This window comes from Catharus ustulatus, chromosome 16, assembly GCF_009819885.2.
Source record: "Catharus ustulatus isolate bCatUst1 chromosome 16, bCatUst1.pri.v2, whole genome shotgun sequence".
NCBI classification, from domain to species: Eukaryota; Metazoa; Chordata; class Aves; order Passeriformes; family Turdidae; genus Catharus; species Catharus ustulatus.
The window spans coordinates 13,525,387-13,542,643 of NC_046236.1; the positions used below are offsets into that span (position 1 = coordinate 13,525,387).

General features: G+C 42.5%; 1 protein-coding gene across 2 annotated transcripts; it reads left to right on the plus strand.

Annotated features, from left to right (window-relative positions):
- Positions 1-470: 470 nt before the first annotated feature.
- ARPC1A (actin related protein 2/3 complex subunit 1A) lies at positions 471-15,953 on the plus strand. 2 transcript variants are annotated; one of them, XM_033074417.2, is made up of 10 exons: positions 471-598; positions 3,672-3,776; positions 4,527-4,631; positions 7,074-7,296; positions 8,869-8,976; positions 11,771-11,983; positions 13,119-13,194; positions 13,357-13,550; positions 14,430-14,520; positions 15,563-15,953. In XM_033074417.2, the coding sequence occupies exons 2-10, from the start codon at positions 3,713-3,715 to the stop codon at positions 15,599-15,601; spliced, it is 1,113 nt and encodes a 370-aa protein (XP_032930308.1). In that variant the 5' UTR covers positions 471-598; positions 3,672-3,712; the 3' UTR covers positions 15,602-15,953. The 2 variants fall into 2 exon arrangements, with proteins under 2 accessions (XP_032930308.1, XP_032930307.1); XM_033074416.2 differs by having other exon boundaries at positions 3,695-3,776.
- The last annotated feature ends 1,304 nt before the right edge of the window (positions 15,954-17,257 follow it).

Below are 17,257 nucleotides of genomic sequence, written 5' to 3' on the forward strand. Positions count from 1 at the left end.
AACAATAAATAATCACACCTTTGTTTTTTCTCCTCACAAAAATAACCGGGAAAGGGGGAAATACCTTCCTTTTATTTTTTTTTTTTCTTTGTCCTCCCGGCTGCCTACAGTAGTAGATCTAAAAGGAGAATGTATTGAGATGGGATCCAGCCTCTTCCACTGTGCCTGACTGAAGGAAATGGCCTTGAGACACTTCAGAGTCACGTTACACGTTATAAATCTTTTTTTTTCACTGTTTGTGTGCTCAGACATTGGACCAGCTCCAGCTACGTGGTGGACTCACCACTGCAGGCATTTCAAAGGCGGCCGGGCGATGCGGCTGAGGGCTCACAGCAGCACAGGGGCTGCACTGACAATACCATTTTATGACTTTAAATCCCTCTCCTCACCTCGCCAGCTCCGCTCGCAGGGGCCGCCCCGCCCTGAGGGGCCGCGCAGGCGCCGCTCCGCCCTTTGTGAGGGCCAGGCCGCGCAGGCGCCGTGCGCGTTTCCTGCCGCCCGTGTCCGAGCCGGGCCCGCTCGGCCTCTGCCGCCGCCGGAGCGGAGTCGCGTTGACTGCCCAGAGTCCGCGAGTCCCGCTCCGCCCCCGCCGCCTCAGGTGAGTCCCGGCCACGGCAGCGGTGAGCAGTGAGCGATGTGGCCCCGCCGGTGTGAGGGGAGGGCAGGGGGAGGCACCGCAGCATCGCTGCGCTGAGGGGACGCCCTGCTGAGGGTGAGGCGATGGGCGCTGCGCCCTGAGGGGCCGGAGAGGCGGGGTTGTGGAGGTGCTCCCCATTTTCCTCGCTGTGCACCCCAGTTTTCCCCGCTGTGCCCCTCACGGCCGTGCCCCTGTGTTGGCAGGGCCGCAGCCCGCAATCCGTGCCCATCCCCAGGTTTTATCCTGTTAATGGTGTCTTGTGTCAGGAGTGACCCCCCTGGGAAATCCGCGCTGGGTGGCTCGGGAGGGAGTGACAGTGCTGGGGCTGTCCTTCATCGCAGGTGTTCGGGAATTGTGTAGGTGCTCCGAGAACAGGCAAGGATTCCAAAGATCCTTTTCTCGCTGTCACACACCTTCCATCTCCATTCTGAGTCCCTATCCAGGCTGTTGTTTGTTCAGGGATGGGCTCTCACCACGTATTTCTCACCCCACTGGGAACTGACATCCCAACCTCGATCCTTTCAGGCCTTGTACTGAAAGAACTCCTCTTCGAACGTGCAAGATTTTTTTTCCTCCGTTTTAAAATATTTTGTTGAAAATCAGTTGCTTTCCATTTGAATTAAATCTCAGGGAGGGCTGCATTAAGTGCTTGGTAACAAAGTCATAGCAGCATCTTCCCCATGTGAGATTCTGAGGTTGGATGGAAGGAAGGCATTGAGGTTGTTAATTTGTGAAGAATCATAAAGCCAGCAGCATTTTTCTCAGTGAAATGTGAGTTGGATTTTGTCTGTGTATTACTAAGGAATAAATATATCTGGAAAACTTCTTTAAGATTTGTCTTCCCAAAGAAAAATATCACTGTACCTATCAGGAGACAGAAATAGCACTGCTTTTTGAGGTTGTCATCATTGTTGTGTTTTATGGGTTTGTAACCAAACCAAAATGAAAAAAGGTCACTTGCAGCCAGTTATGGAGCTCAAGCAACTCAATCAATGGGAAGGGATGGACCATACAACTTTGGGTTAGTTTTGGGAACAACAAAGTAAAAATAACTGAGCTAGGAGGCAGGGTCAGACCATATTTTATATGTAATGCCAATCTGTGAATAAAATACTACAGTTGTATTAGAAAGTACTTCAAAATAGCTGCATTCCTTGGGGAGAGGAGTGTGGATATTTTTACATTTTATTTCGGAAAGAGTAGCAAAGGCTGAGCATTCCTTGGTGGTGGAACAGCTCTTGAACTTTTTCTGTATATGGAAATGTGCTGCTACTGAACGTTGGCAGGAGCTGAAGCAAGATCCTGGAAAAAGCACTTTGCAGTTGTGTTTTGCTTATGTTCACACGTGGGTTCTCAAGTGATGGGTGTCCAAGGGCAGAGTTAACCCAGATTATGGCAACATTTTCACATTAACAAAAAATAATTAATTATTCTGCCTAGGACTGTGTGTATTTAATACTTCAGTTGGTTGGTAGAATGTGATTTTTGTAAGAACCATGAAAATCATGCTGGTTAAAATTGTGAGATGGACTAAAAGCTCAAATTGTTAGAAGCTGTGTTTCAAGTACATTTGAAATGCACGCATAATTTGCATGTTTTTAGAATAACAGTGCTCAATTTCCTTAAACAAAATACTAAATAAAATAAAATACCTCTCCAATTACTTGCATTGGTGAAATACTATCTCACCTCTGCTCCAAGATCCAGCACTTCCAAGGTGTTTGGTAGTGTGGTAGTCATTCCTGGGGCTCTGTAAGAGCATTCTCATCCTTCTTTCACTCCTAAGTTTCTGTTGGATTACCATTCATTTCCTGTTTGCTTCCAAATTCCTACCTTGTCCTGAAGTCTCCACCCTCTGCTAACATGGCCATACTTGGGTATGTTGTAATTCCAGGCTCTGATGGGTGTGGATGTCTTGGAATGACATCAGGGAGATAGTTCTTTTAAGATGGATATGTGGGGGTAAAAATGCTTTGATCCATCAGGCAGTGATGAATTGCTGTGGAAATTAGTGGCACATACAAAAGGAATTGACAAATCCAAGTTGGTTCTATTGAGCTGTGCACATTTTTATTATTACAGGTGACCTTGGGTTTTTGTGGTGTTATCCTCCATCCATTCATGCTGCTCTGGTTAATACAGCACATAGAATATTGTATTTTAATACTTAAAATATTTGGATGTCTAAAATATTTAAATTTCAAAAATACACTCTTCCATGTCCTGTATTAACCAAAGGCAGCATAAATGGATGGGAGATAATGAAATAAAAACATTTTAAACAACTTTGTGTCTGCTGATGGATTTGCCTCCAATTGCAGATTTTCAGCACTGTCTCTTGTAGTAGCCATTAGTTTAAAAAGTAGGTATTTTGCCTTTTTTTAAACAAAATACTCACAAACTACAACCATTCAACTTGTTTTAGTATTTGAATTTCATGGGGCAGAACCTGATTATTGAACAGTTCAATGCTGGAATTAATTTGATGAAATTGCTAATTAGTTAATTACTAATCTTAGTAATTTTTCCCTAGGATGCATATAAAGGGTTTTATCAAATAATATATCAGCAGATCACAGTTACACATCAGTTTGGCTTCCTGAAAAAAAGATTTTGTTGTAGTGCTGCCTTTGAGCCTGGATACAAGTCAGGCTTTAGAACCAGTTCACTGAGCTATGTCCCAGATATTAATTTTTCTAATTATTCTATTTCCATAGTAAAATTAATAGGTTTATTAGATTCCTTGAGGACCTGCTGTCTTGTCTGTGATGATACACAAAGAAACAAGTGTATCTGGCTTTTAGGGCAACTGCAATGAGCTGGCATGAGCAGGACAATGAAAATCCATCATCCTGCTGAAAATATCTGGGGGTGTGACACAGGCAGCTCTTCAGCAGCCTTATCATATTTATTAAATTGTGATCTGTAAATAAATTGTAACACTGCACTGAAAGATGGTAAATGTTGAAGGTTAACTTTGTTTTATTAATTCTGTGATTTTGAAGCGGTTTATTTTCAATTTTACACCTTTCAGCCTTTTCACTTTTTACAACATAGGAATCTCCTTAGCTCGGAATGTCTCTGCACCAGTTCCTGCTGGAGCCAATCACCTGCCATGCCTGGAACAGAGACCGGACTCGTAAGGAATTCATTCATTTTTATTTTTATTTTTATTTTTATTTTATTGCTGTTTTCTTTCTGCTCTCAGTTTATGATCTTGTGATGTTCTGGGTCACATTTATGGAAGGGGTGATCAGATACATAGTTCTACCTGTTAAATGTTCTGTTTATGATCCAAAAAGCTCATGTCTTCCAAATCTGAGCTTTTCTAAACCTGTTGTTGGAACTCTGGCATGGGAGGTAATTGAGTCTTGCTGGTGTTCCACAAAGCTTTGCCTCTTGGCCAAGTTTTCTGTATAATGTGGATTGTTGTGTTCCTGTGCAGAGTGACCATGATATGAGCACCAATATCAACCTGACAGAGGGCAGGGTTAGATGGGATTTTGGGAAGAAATTCCTCCCTGTGAGGGTGGGGAGGCCCTGGCACAGGTTACCCAGAGAAGCTGTGGCTGCCCCTGCATCCCTGGAAGTGTCCAAGGCCAGGCTGGACGGGGCTTGGAGCAACCTGGGACAGTGGAAGGTGTCCCTGCCCATGGCAGAGGATGGAACTGGATGATCTTTAAGATGCCTTCCCACCCAAACCATTCCATGATTCTCTGTCCATAATTATTGGAGATTTTCCAGGGATTTTGGCCCTTCATTTACAAAGCCCATGTAACCCTCTCAAAGTTGTGAGTAGAGGTTTTAGGTGGGAAAAATCTTTCCAAATACAGCATTTGCTATTAAAAAGCCTTCTGTACAACTGGATTGTTTTATTTCTTCTTTCAAGAGATTGCCATTAGCCCTAACAACCATGAAGTGCACATCTACAAGAAGAGTGGGAACCAGTGGGTGAAGGCTCATGAGCTGAAGGAACACAATGGACACATTACAGGTGAGATTGGGCTGAGCCAGACATGAAGTTTTCCAGCCCCTCCTGTTTTCCCCAGTTGAGATTCTGAGCAGGAAATCTGCAAGTGTTGAGTAAATAGATCTTTTTATAGGTTGGCATTCCCACTTAGAGAGAGCCTTGCAGCAGTTTTCTGAACTGCATGCAGTGAATGTTAGGAAGAAAAGCCCTATCTTATTTCCAGACATTTCAGTGGAGTTACTGAGCCATTTGTTCTTATCTCTGGCTTATTTTTCATCCCTAATGACATAATGAGAACACATTCTCAGTCTACTGAAGTAATCTGCTTGTGTCACAGTGATGCATGCTGCTCCTTTTCAAGTGCTAGTACTAAAATTTCATCAAGTATACGACTGTAGCATTGCTTTGTGTTTCCAACAACAATAAATAGCCTTTTTTAGGACTGTGTAAACATTTGAAGTGGTCAGTCCTGGACTTGGACCATCAGTGAGCACATTGATTTCAGGCTCAGTGTATCTGTATACATCCACAATGAAAATTAACAGGAGCTGCCATGTTGAGTCACAAGGTGTTATTTAAAAAAATGTGGTTGTCCTGTGGCAGTCTTTTATATTACAAGATTTTTTTTCCATGGTGATATTTTTAAAAGGGCTTTATTCTCTTAAGGAAATGAAAATAATTTATACAATCACTTGCCCAAAGCAGCAAATTCTGTTCTCACCTCACTAATGGGCAGAAGTATCTGTCCAACAGCATTCTGCAGGATCTTTATTCAATTTTTCCAATTCTTGCTGTCCCAGAGCACAACTGTATGTGCTTCTTTATGAAGAGTCACTTGGGCTGCATTTCCAAATGAACTCTGTCCCCCCAAGACATTTTACTTGTACCTGTTAGTGTTAGAAGCCAAATATTCATGACTTGGGAGAAGAGCTCTCCCTGCTTTCCTGCACAGTGTGTACCTTTGGAATACAAAGTGGTGGCTGTAAAGAGTGGAGTTGAGCTGTGCTTACACACAGGAGATCCACTGATCAAACTGCTTGTAACCCTGACAGGAGTGAGTCAGCTCCTGATCACAGGGGACAAGGTCCTTCCCTTGACTCAGGTTTGTGGTCAGCTGTGTCTGCTCACTCACAGGAAGAGCTTTCTTCACTCTCTTGGCTTGGTTTTCTGCTAAGCTAAAAATCTGAACTTGGCATAAGTCAGAACAGCACCAGGGCTGGTGAGAGGAGGTGGTGAGCAGGAGAAGGAAAGAGAGGGAGGATGGTCCCTCTTTCAAAGGCAGTGCTAGAACTGTAACTGTAGTTTCAGACTACCAAGCTCTTTACTTTTTAACCTATCTTGAAGTAAACAATGTATTAATAATATGGTAACATTAGTACAAATTATGCTTTTATCCCACTTTCAGTTTGTGAGCTTAAGAGATGTTTTTAATGCTGAATGTAATAATGGAAAACCTGATGTAATATTTGTGGCAGGAGAGTTGAGGACTGCATCCCAAAGGATGCTAGAGAAAAGATGAAAAATAATGTTCCCATAAGACTTTCCAGTTGGGAAAATCCTTCATTGCCTTGGAGGGTAAAGAAGCAATGGCAACCTTATCAAAGGTTTTATTTTATTCTTTGAATTTGTCATTTTTTTATTGGTAAACCTTTCTTGTGGCACTGCTTAAATGGGCATGGAAAAATGTAAGGATTGTGTCAGTGCATAAAAATTGATAATGTCTAACCAAAAAGCCCTGTTATCTAAACTTTAGATCATGGCTGCAGTCTGGCTGCAAGCACAAAATGTTGTTAGAGGTTGTGCAGTTTTAGAATTGCTGAGTTTCAGCTGTTGAGAGGGATCTTGCAGAAGTCAGAGGTTTGGAGGGTGCTGGTGGACAGGCCGTGGCCGCTCTGCAGAGCTCCACCTGTTGGCCAGCCCTCGGAGCAAATCCCTGGGATCTGGGAATTTGGAATCTGCACTTTTGGTTAAAGCTAGAGGGAGAAACAAGTATCCCTAACAGCTTGAAATAGCTCCTGCAGAATAAGGGATGAAGGAGAATGACATAACAGTAATGACTGTCTTGGTGATCAGTTGTTAGGAACTGCAGTGACAGGGCAAGGAGGAATGGCAGAGGGGAAGTTTAGGTTAGATACATGGCAAAATTCTTCCTTGTGAGGGTGGTGAGGTCCTGGCTTAGATCCTGAATCCCTGAAAGTGTCCAAGGCCAGGCTGGACAGGGCTTGGAGCAGCCTGGGAGTTAGCAGAGTTGTGAGGGTGATGATCCTGGATCCCTGGAAGTGTCCAAGGCCAGGCTGGACAGGGCTTGGAGCAGCCTGGGATAGCGAATGGGAGTTGGCAGAGCTGAAACCGGATGATCTCTAAGGTGCTTTCCTGTAACAGAGTGCTGTGAGGTGATCTCTGTTTTACTTTTTAAAGCAAACAGCACGAGGGGAAAATGAATTCCTGTGAACTCCTCACTTGCAGGTATCGACTGGGCTCCCAAAAGCGACCGCATCGTGACGTGCGGCGCCGACCGCAACGCCTACGTGTGGAGCCAGAAGGACGGCGTGTGGAAACCCACCCTCGTCATCCTCCGCATCAACCGCGCCGCCACCTTCGTCAAGTGGTCTCCCTTGGAGAACAAATTCGCTGTGGGAAGTGGAGCTCGACTCATATCTGTGTGCTACTTTGAGTCTGAAAATGACTGGTGAGCTGGTTTTGTATCTTTAAGGTTTGCATGGGAAAGCTGAAGCTGTTTAGTGTTTTACTCACAGAAAATGTAGAGCCTCATCAGTTCTTCTGTGGACTTCAATGTTTGGGGAAAAAGGTTTTCTCTCTTCTTCACTCTGCTGTAAAGGCCTTTGACTTTGCCTATTTTCACACAGTACAAGTTGGTATGGATGTGTTCTGCCTGACTGCCATAAACATATGTTGCTTTTCTAAAAGTGCAAGAATTTCTGCAGAGTAAAGCTTTCATTACTACAACTATATGGTTGAAAAAAGAGAAATATTTCCTTCCCCTTTTTTGTGCCAGAATGAATTAAGAAGTCTTCACTCGAGTCTTTCTTCCATGGACAATTTTTTGTCATTGAAGGTTTGAGTGTCACATCTCCAGGGTGATGTTAGAAGATGTTTGAGCTTGTTATCAACCTCTTCTGCATTTTGTCATGTACTTCTATCACAATTTACAGATTTCACATAGGAATATCACAAAGATATTTCCACCATTAACATTTTTTCTCATTTTAGCATCTAAACTTAGTGCTTCTGATCTTCTCCCTTGATAGCTGTTGGAGCTACATGTGCTGTCTCATCTGTAGCTGAAATTAGTGTGTGAAATATCTCTTACTTTGAGTTGCATAAACAGGCACAAAAACACAGGTGTCCTGTGTGCAGTCTGCCATGTGGAGATGAAAAACAACGACACCATCTGCAGAATACATTTTAAAGATGTTTTGAACTTTTATGCTTTCCAGCATGTTCACTTACCAATATTTTTTCTCTGCCTCATTTGTCTGTAAAAGAATCAAGACTCCATATGCTAAAGAAATGTAATTTGTAAATTGTGAGCCTTAAAACTTGTGCCTGATGGAAGTAAAATCAAAGAAAAAGCACCATCATCTCAAAGGCCATCAAGTGAATAATAGATTTCATTACTAGTTCATAAATAGTTCAGATAAACCAAATCTGCTGAGACATATTTAGGCCACTATTGATGCATTCAGCAGCAGGACCACTTTGCACTGCACTGCAGATAATTGAGATGAATGCACTGGTTGGGTCATTGGCAGTCCCCCCATTTTTTTGTGGTGTTTTATAGTTATTGTATTTTTAAACAGTAGAAAAGTCAATAGGCAAGAGATGTGACTATAAAACTTGTTGGTAGGACTGGAGAAGGACTTGTCCTTGGTGATCCATGGGAACAGAGCTGATTAGCTCAGTGTTCACTGGGGGAAGAGACCTGGCAATTCCTGTGCAGAATTCACATCAGGAGTTCCATTATAAAAATTAGTTTGAAGGGGAATAGGACTTAGCTGAGGAGATACATATTTAATGAGTTTGTTCATAATATTTGAAAGTTTAATTAAGCTAACCATAAAGTTCCCAGATTGCACAAGAGAATGTGAAAGATTTGGACATGAATTTTTTTTCCAAAACTGATGTGTTTAGTCACTGACAAGGAGTGATCTTTTTGAGGAGTGCTTAATGGATTTGTGGGAATCAGGTAAAATGTATTAATGTAAATTTTATGGCTTATTTTGGTTTGGTTTTATTTTAGGTGGGTGAGCAAACACATTAAAAAGCCCATTCGTTCCACTGTCCTGAGCCTGGACTGGCACCCCAACAATGTCCTGCTGGCTGCAGGATCCTGTGACTTCAAGTGCAGGTGAGAAACTAAAACCTCTATCTACAGGTTGGGTTACTGGATCAAATCAGTAGCTTGAGCATGTTGATCAGGTGTTTGCACTTGCTATTAGAATAAAAGGTGGCTCATTGTGTACTGTTGTTGGTACCAAAATAAAATATCCAGTTTGACAAACATTGGCTTTGGTGCTGCTGTGTCCTGACTTTGGACAGGCAGCATGGATGTGCTGAGGGACACACCTGAATTTGGGGAATTGGTCACAGAGGCTGTGAGCTGGTCATTAGGCTGAAGTTGGATTAACAGGTGTCATTTTGTAGAATACCAACACTGCTAGTTAAGAGTTTAAAAAGCAATATCCTAATGGTGCAGTTCCAAAATTCAAAGTAACTGGCCATTTCCAAAGATGTTATCCCATCTTTTTGTTACCTGAGTTTCCTTGTTTCCTCCCCTTTGCCTGTGGGGAGCAGAGTCAAGGAATTGATCCACCTGCAACTCCACACAATAGAAGAGATTTAGAGATTTTTTTTTTAAGACCATAAAAAAAAAAAGGCTGTTAAAGGCAGATTGGCTGAGAGATGGATGGGAGAGACTTTGCAGCTGATTGTGAAATTACAGGGTGAGGGATGGGCCCTGCAAACTGCTCTGTGCTGAGTGATTGGGGTCACTGCAGGGAAGTCTGCAAGGCCTGACTTGAATCCACATTGACTTAATCACTTGTACCTTGAATGATAATGAAAGCTTCTTTTCTTAAATTCTTTATGTAATAGGGTAATTTTTAAGCTTCAAAGTGTGTACTAAAAATGACTAAGGAGGAGTGGGAGGGGGAGGTGGGACTGGGTATTATATTCCTTATTTCAGAATGAAACCCTTGCATCTAAACCCCATCCTTTGAAGGCTTTTCATGTAAGGAGAAATGTTAAATGGAAGCTGGGAAAGAGAGGGGAGAGTTGTTTCTCCTTTCCTGCTTTATTTCCAGTTGTAATTAGATAAACTGAATGTATTCACTTCCTGTCACAAAACAAGTGATGTGAAACAGAAGCAGCTACTTTTCATATGTGGAATTTTAAAAATTTTGGTTTCATAAAGGACCTCAGGACTTTGACAAAAGTCACCTGAAATTTGTGTGCATGTGTGTGTCCAACCCAAACCATTCTGGGATTCTAGGATTCTGTTTCTTCCCCAAATCTCTTTTGTAAATGATGAGTACAGATCTCTAGAATTCCAGTTCTCCCTTCAGTTCCATATTAAAAAAAATAAAGATACCTGTAGTGTGAACCTGTTCTGATGGAAATTAGGAAACATCTGCCAGAGCCACTGCCACATAATAAGCAGCTAAGTGGGAAACATTTTGGGGAAGGAATGGAGAGCAGGAGGCTGCAAATTGCTGAGTATTCAGCAGAGTTTTTTGGTGCTTGGCCAAGATAAATGAGCTTCTCTTATATTTATCTGAAATATGTATGTATATATATATCACATTAGTATGATTTGATGTTCTTGCTGAGGGAATGAAAGCAATTTCCCATCATTCTTTGAAGGTTGGGGATTTAAGCTGAGGTGATTTTGGTTTTAAAAGACAGGGAGACTTTAATAAGGTTAAAAGACTTCTTATATTTTTAACTAACAGTTAAATTCAAGGTCTTCCCTACTTAGGTGTGATTTTCCTGCCTTGTGTCAAAGGCTGTTGCTTTAAACATCTTGTCCTACTTCCATACATTAAGGGACCATCCTTTTAGGTGGCTCTATAAAAATCGGTTTTTTAAAGGATTATCATTAGATTCTATTTAAACTGATAGAGCCAAATATATATCCATACTTAATTCCCTGAAAATCTGTACCTAATATAGCTGCAGTTAAACCCTTCTCATTCCAAATGAGCAGCTTTATTGAAATAAGCTGAGTATAGATACCTTTGGAAGCGCTTACCCCACACATACAAAAGATATAAAAAACAGGGAAGGGGGAGCTACATTTCCTTAAACTCACTATAAAATAATTCCTCTTTGTTTGTGACTGCAACCATGAATATTTGATCACAGTTTTTCATTTATACTGATTTTTTTTCCCTCTGGTAGTAGCATGGTGTAGCTGCCTTGCCCCTCCTGTTCAATGGACTCAAATCCTATGGTTGTGACGTCCCATTAAATTCCATGGTAACAGTCAAGAACACCATACTGTGGCATGTCTGAATCATGCAGAAGGAATTTGAGGAAAGGGGGAGGCTTTCTATTTAAACATATCTTGAAAATTGTAGTGCTGGGAGATAAAAAAAACCTATGAAAACATTGCAGTATTTCAGGTTTTCAAGGCATTTTTGCAATAATGAGCCGGAAGAAGGTGGCTCAGAGCTCTTTTGGTGGCATTAGAACATCACATTTCTTTCTTTGAAATCCTGCTAAAACAGGAATGTTCTTAAAAAGTGGGTAATTTTGTAGGTGTTTGTATTAGCTTCTAATTATACAGTGCCATTCCTGGGTTTTCTCTAGCTGAAGGATTGACTCAGGAGAGCTGTTAGCACTGCAAAAGGATGAAAGGGAAATCTTGGCACGGGGAAAAAATGCACTGACAACGTGTATTTTTGTGCCATCTTCTGGAAAAAAGGGAGAGGGCTACAAGAACAGCATTTATGAGAAACCTGTGTGCTTTACACCCTTTGTAGTGCTGCTTTCTCCCTGCACACTGCTGCTTCCAGGCTTGTTTAAAAACACCAAAATATTTTATTTTGGGAGAACCGCGACACATCTCAACTTCCAACACGAAACACGCTCCCAGGAGCTTTGTCCTCTCTTTGTTCACACCAAAATCTTTTTATTTGCAGGGTGTTCTCTGCTTACATTAAGGAAGTGGATGAAAAGCCAGCCAGCACACCCTGGGGCTCCAAGATGCCTTTTGGGCAGCTGATGTCAGAGTTTGGGGGCGCAGGCAGCGGAGGGTGGGTGCACAGCGTCAGCTTCTCCGCCAGCGGCAACCGCCTGGCCTGGGTCAGCCATGACAGCACCGTGTCAGTGGCTGATGCCTCCAAAAACATGATGTGAGTATCCCCTTGCCTCCAAAACCATGATTTGAGTATCCCCTTGATGATCCTAAAAGGTCTTTTCCAACCTTAATGATGACATGATTCTGGGTGGAATGTTGGGCTCGCAAGCTGTGTTGCTGTTTTACTGTAGGTTCCAGGAGTCTCTTCGAGGCTTGTATAAATATTTTATAAATAAGGTTGTTTCTGTGAATTTTAGATTGTGTAATTTAAATTCTTGGTAAGAATCCTTTGGTGAGGGTATAGCACATTTATTTTTGGGGAAAAAATAGGCATTTGGGAAAAAAAAGGTATGTTCCACTGAGTAACCAGGGAAACAATATTTCCTTTTCCAAAACAATATTTGGAGTCCAAAATACTCCAAACAATATTCCCAACTCAAAGAAAATCCAGAAACATGCTTACTCCATAACTAAGACCCCATCCCCAACCAGGATCTGGAAGATAAGTTGTCCATGAAATATTAATTCCAACCTCTGTCCTTAAGATGATGCTGATGCAAGGTTTCAACTTCCAATCCAACAAAATACTTTACTAACAATTGCTCCTTCTGCTCCTCCTCTTGATCTGCATAACTTTGCAGTGTCCTTGGCATTCCAACCAGGAAGGATGAGATTCTCCATATGTTTTGGTGGCAGAAGTCTCTGAGGTGATCCAGGCATTGCTGGGATTCATTTTGAATAGTTGCACAAGTACCTGGCAGGGAATACCATTCATTATGAAGTGTTTAAAAATTATCTTTGTCATTAAATGGCAAATGAACATTAAGGTTTTTTCCCCAGATGTCAAGCATCAAAACTTGAAGTGTTTTTAATATTCAAATGAAATTAATATCTTCATCAATCCAGACATTTTTGGGGGTATTCCTTTTAAGCTCTTGGCCCTGTTTACACACAATTTGGTCAACATTAGCCTTTCACCTGGAATACTTGATTTTGTCATAAATCCTCCAGCACACTTTCATTAGGCTGTAACTTTTCATTACAAATTCCAACCCTCTGTTGTCACCACAGGACAACCAAGCCACCCTGACTTTTCCAACCATCCTTGTGTGGGAACGGTGCCTATTTTTTGTTAGAGCCGAAAACGAGCGGTTTCACTGAATCCCTCTAACAATTGTCCTTGTGCTCAGGGTTTCACAGCTGAAAACAGAGTTCCTCCCACTCCTGAGCGTGTCCTTTGTCTCCGAGAACAGCGTGGTGGCAGCTGTAAGTGTTTGCTATTCCTCCTTGTCGTGTTTTGGAGGGGGAGGAAACCCCATGTTTTGCACATAATAATAACCGAGCTGTGCCCTGGTGTCAGGGTTTGCATGGTGGAAGGGCAGGGTGGGAATGCTGATGTGATATTTCCTGATGGGTTTTTACTTGCAGGGCCACGACTGCTGCCCGATGCTCTTCAACTGTGACGACCGTGGCTTGCTGAGCTTCGTTTCCAAACTCGACATTCCCAAACAGAGCATCCAGCGCAACATCTCAGCCATGGAGCGCTTCAGGAACATGGATAAAAGAGCCACCACAGAGGATCGTAACACCACCCTGGAGACCCTGCACCAAAACAGTATAACGTGAGTGTCCTGCTGCCAGCAGGGCAGGCAGTGTTCTCCCTGCTCACTGCATTTCCCAGGCTGTTCTGCAAATCCTCAGAAGGGTGGAGCTGGTGTCGCTTTTTCCTTGTGGTTTTTCTCTAGCAGCTCTCTGTTTCTGGGATTTATGTGCTGGTGAGGTTAATTATTGACATCAATGCTCATGGTTAATGTGTTGTGTACCTTGGACACAGCTTATCTTATCAAATATGTGGGTAGTTCTCAAGAGGCTGGTAGCACTGTGCAAAATCCCCTCAGCAAAATCCACCTGAAGTTCACATCCCAAGCTTCCTGTTTTGGATGTTACTGCCATGTGTATTTATTTATTATGTATCACTGTTTTCAGACTGGAAGAAGGGAGATTTGGCTTAAACATACAGAAAAATCCTTCCCTGTGAGGGTGAGGAGGCCCTGACACAGGTTGCCCAGAGAAGCTGTGGCTGCTCCATCCTGGAAGCTTCCAAGGCCAGGTTGGAGCAACCTGGGGTAGTAGAAAGTGTAGGAGTGGGACTGGATGAGCTTTAAGGTCTCTTCCACCCCAAACCATTCCACCATTCTGTTAATTAAAAGGATTCATTCAGGTTAATTGGGTAAAATATCTTTGCATTAAAAAAAAAATTTTTATCCCAGGGGATGTAGAGCAATTTCTCTTTATTCAACATTAAGTCTCACCAAGCCATTAAAGAGCTTTCAGTATCTTTTTCTTGGCTTATTTCTCTGAGGCATTCTACCAAGAATCTAGTGTAGGCTCTGGTTATAGTCATGTCTCCATCTGAAAGAGTAGGAGTAGAATTCAACCCAAATTTCCCAGTTTTCTGGCTCTGTGGAATGGGTGTTGGAGCTCTCACTCTCTGTTTGCAGCCAAGTGTCTATTTATGAGATAGACAAACGGGATTGTCGGAAATTCTGCACCACCGGCATCGATGGAGCAATGACCATCTGGGATTTTAAGGTAAAAATGTGCTTTCACTACCATGTTTATGTGAGCTAGCTGGGGAGGTGGGGTTTTTTATTTTTTTAATCTCTAGTATCAACTCCTAGGGCTGAGCCTCAAGCCAGGATTTAGTAGCAGCAGGAAATCCAAACTGGAATATCCAAAACCATTAGTGAAGTCCATAAAAAAACTGATCCAAGAATCTGCATAAATGCAGATGCAGTTTGTTAAGCAGATGGTGCTAATACAGACTTTTTTTTAAAATAATTACTTAATGTCTCTGTAGGAATCTGTAATTCTTTCACTCTCCAACCTCAGCTTGAACAATTCATACAACACAACCCCTGCCTCTTCCTTCTCCCGTCCCTCATTGTGCTGCTGCACAACATGGTCCTGTTCTCTCAGAATTAACTTACCCAACTAGTAAGAAGCTGTCTCTAATAGCTGGAAAATACAATATTGAAAATCCTAGAAGGTTGTATCAATGCCCATGCTTGCTTTGCTCAACCTGGCCAACAGAGGTCCCTGTTGGTCTTCCCAAAACGGATATGGGATCTGATTTAGGGAAAGAATACACTGTGGGTGTTCTGGTGGGGACAGGAGTCAAACAAGAAGTTGAGGTGCTCTCTAAGCTGCTTTAGTGCAGTTTCAGGTCTGTATCATTAGCCTGTACATGCCTGAGTTTGAAAGGAATGACTGCTGTGGTCCCTGCCTCTTGCATTAGGAAGAAATCCTTTACTTACAGGAGAAATTCTTCCCTATGAAAGTGGTGAGGCACAGGTAGCCCAGAGAAGCTGTGGCTATGCCTGGAGGTGTCCCAGGCCAGGTTGGACAGGACTTGCAGCAGCCTGGGACAGTGGAAGGTGTCCCTGGCCATGGCAGGGGCTGGAACTGGATGATCTTTAAGGTCTCTTCCAACCCAAACCATTCTGGGATTCTATGGCTGTTTCTGATTTCAAATATTCATGTTTTTTACTTGATTTTGTTAGCATTTACAATGAATTATTCAACCCAAGCTACAGCAGCAGATTGTAATTATGTTTTTTTTCTCTCCTTCAAGACTTTAGAGTCCTCCATCCAAGGGCTACGAATCATGTAAAGATGGATTTCCATGATCTAGCAGGACAAACTGCTTGACAGAATGCAGCTCCCACATCTGCACAAACCTGAAAAGGGAGGAGGAGGAAGGTGAAATATTTGGAAACACTGAGAAAATACAGCTTGGCAGATTTTCTTTTGAATCTAAATTTGGTGAATTGTGTTGGTTTCAAAATCAGCTGTGATTGTTCTTTTTTTTTTTTTTCGGTTGGTTGTTTCATTCCATTCTTTACCAAAGCTGCTCCTTAAGTAGTTTATTGCAGGAAGTTATGAATCACTAACTTAAAAGGGGAATTTTATGTAAATTGTCTGCTAGAAATAATAATAATAATAATAAAAAAGAGAAAAACTGATTCTTTGGTTTGATGCTTATTGATTTAAAAAGGGCTATTAAGGAAATTGGGAAAGAGAATGGGGAAAGCCCTGCACTGGTATTTTACAGCCTTAAAACAGGAGGAGTTCATCTTAACTGAAAGATTCCAAAATTGACAGATCTGGAGTTTTCATAATTTGGATGTGAAGATTCAGATGAGCTTCTTCCAGGGGAATTCTCCCCTTGAGGTGATGATTTTGGAGGATGAATGAATTTATCCTACTTCTCTTCATTCTGTCTGCCTTGCATTTAATCTATAACAACAGCAAATTAACCTGAATATCATTTTTGTTATCTGCTCAGTGGGTCACATTTTTCCTAAGGTGAGTGACCAGAATTATTTGTAGTTGCCTTTGGGACTGGTCCCAGGGCAGTGCCCAGGGGACGGGATGGAAAGCTCTGTGTGGAAGGTGAGCCAAAAATCTGCTGAGCCTCATCTGAGGAAGACAAATTAAAAGCAAACTACTTGGTAAGTCTGGGAACTTCAAGGCTGGGGAGTCACCACCCCTGGAGGTGTTCAGGGAACAGCTGGACGTGGCACTCAGGGCTCTGAGCTGGTTGGCAAGGTTGGGGATTGGACTTGATGAACCTTGGAGGTTTTTTCCACCTTCAATGGTTCTGGGATTGTGTCCTGTTAGAGCTGAGCTCTCAGCCTGTAAAATCCTGTATTTATAACAACTGGTGGGCAAATGAAGCTCCAGCCAGAGGTGTCAGTGTGGTCTGGCTTCTGTGCCTGATCTTTTGTTCCCAGGAACCTTTTGCAGTTCAGCTCCAGCCCCAGGAGCTCCTGGAGGCATTTGCACACAATGTATTTGCAGGGTGTAGCTCCTCCCTGTGCTGCTGCCTTGCTGTGGGATTAGCTGACTCGTGGCATTGCTTTGCAAAGTTTAAATGATCATTTCTGCAAAAAATGCAGAAGTGTCTTTAAAAAAATCTCGCTGACTAAATTTACCACTTCCTCTGGAACCTGAGTTGTTTCATACCCTGCTCGTTTCTCAGCTCTGGGGGTGAAAGGGGAGGGTGGAAGATCAGCTCTGAGTGGCAGCCCCTGTTCTCCATCACAGAGCTGGATCTTTCTCTGGTTCCCTTGTGTCTCCCACCTTCTCCCCTGGCAATCGGGCTTGGCTTTGCGATTTCCTCTCCCTTCTAAACATCAAATAATGAGTGTTTTATTTCTTGCAGTCAGGGGATCTGGGGGATAGCATGGCTGGGATGGATGGGTGGGAAGCAGGGAATGCTGACTGGAACCTGCCTGCAGCACTCCCCAAACCCAGAATTGCTGCT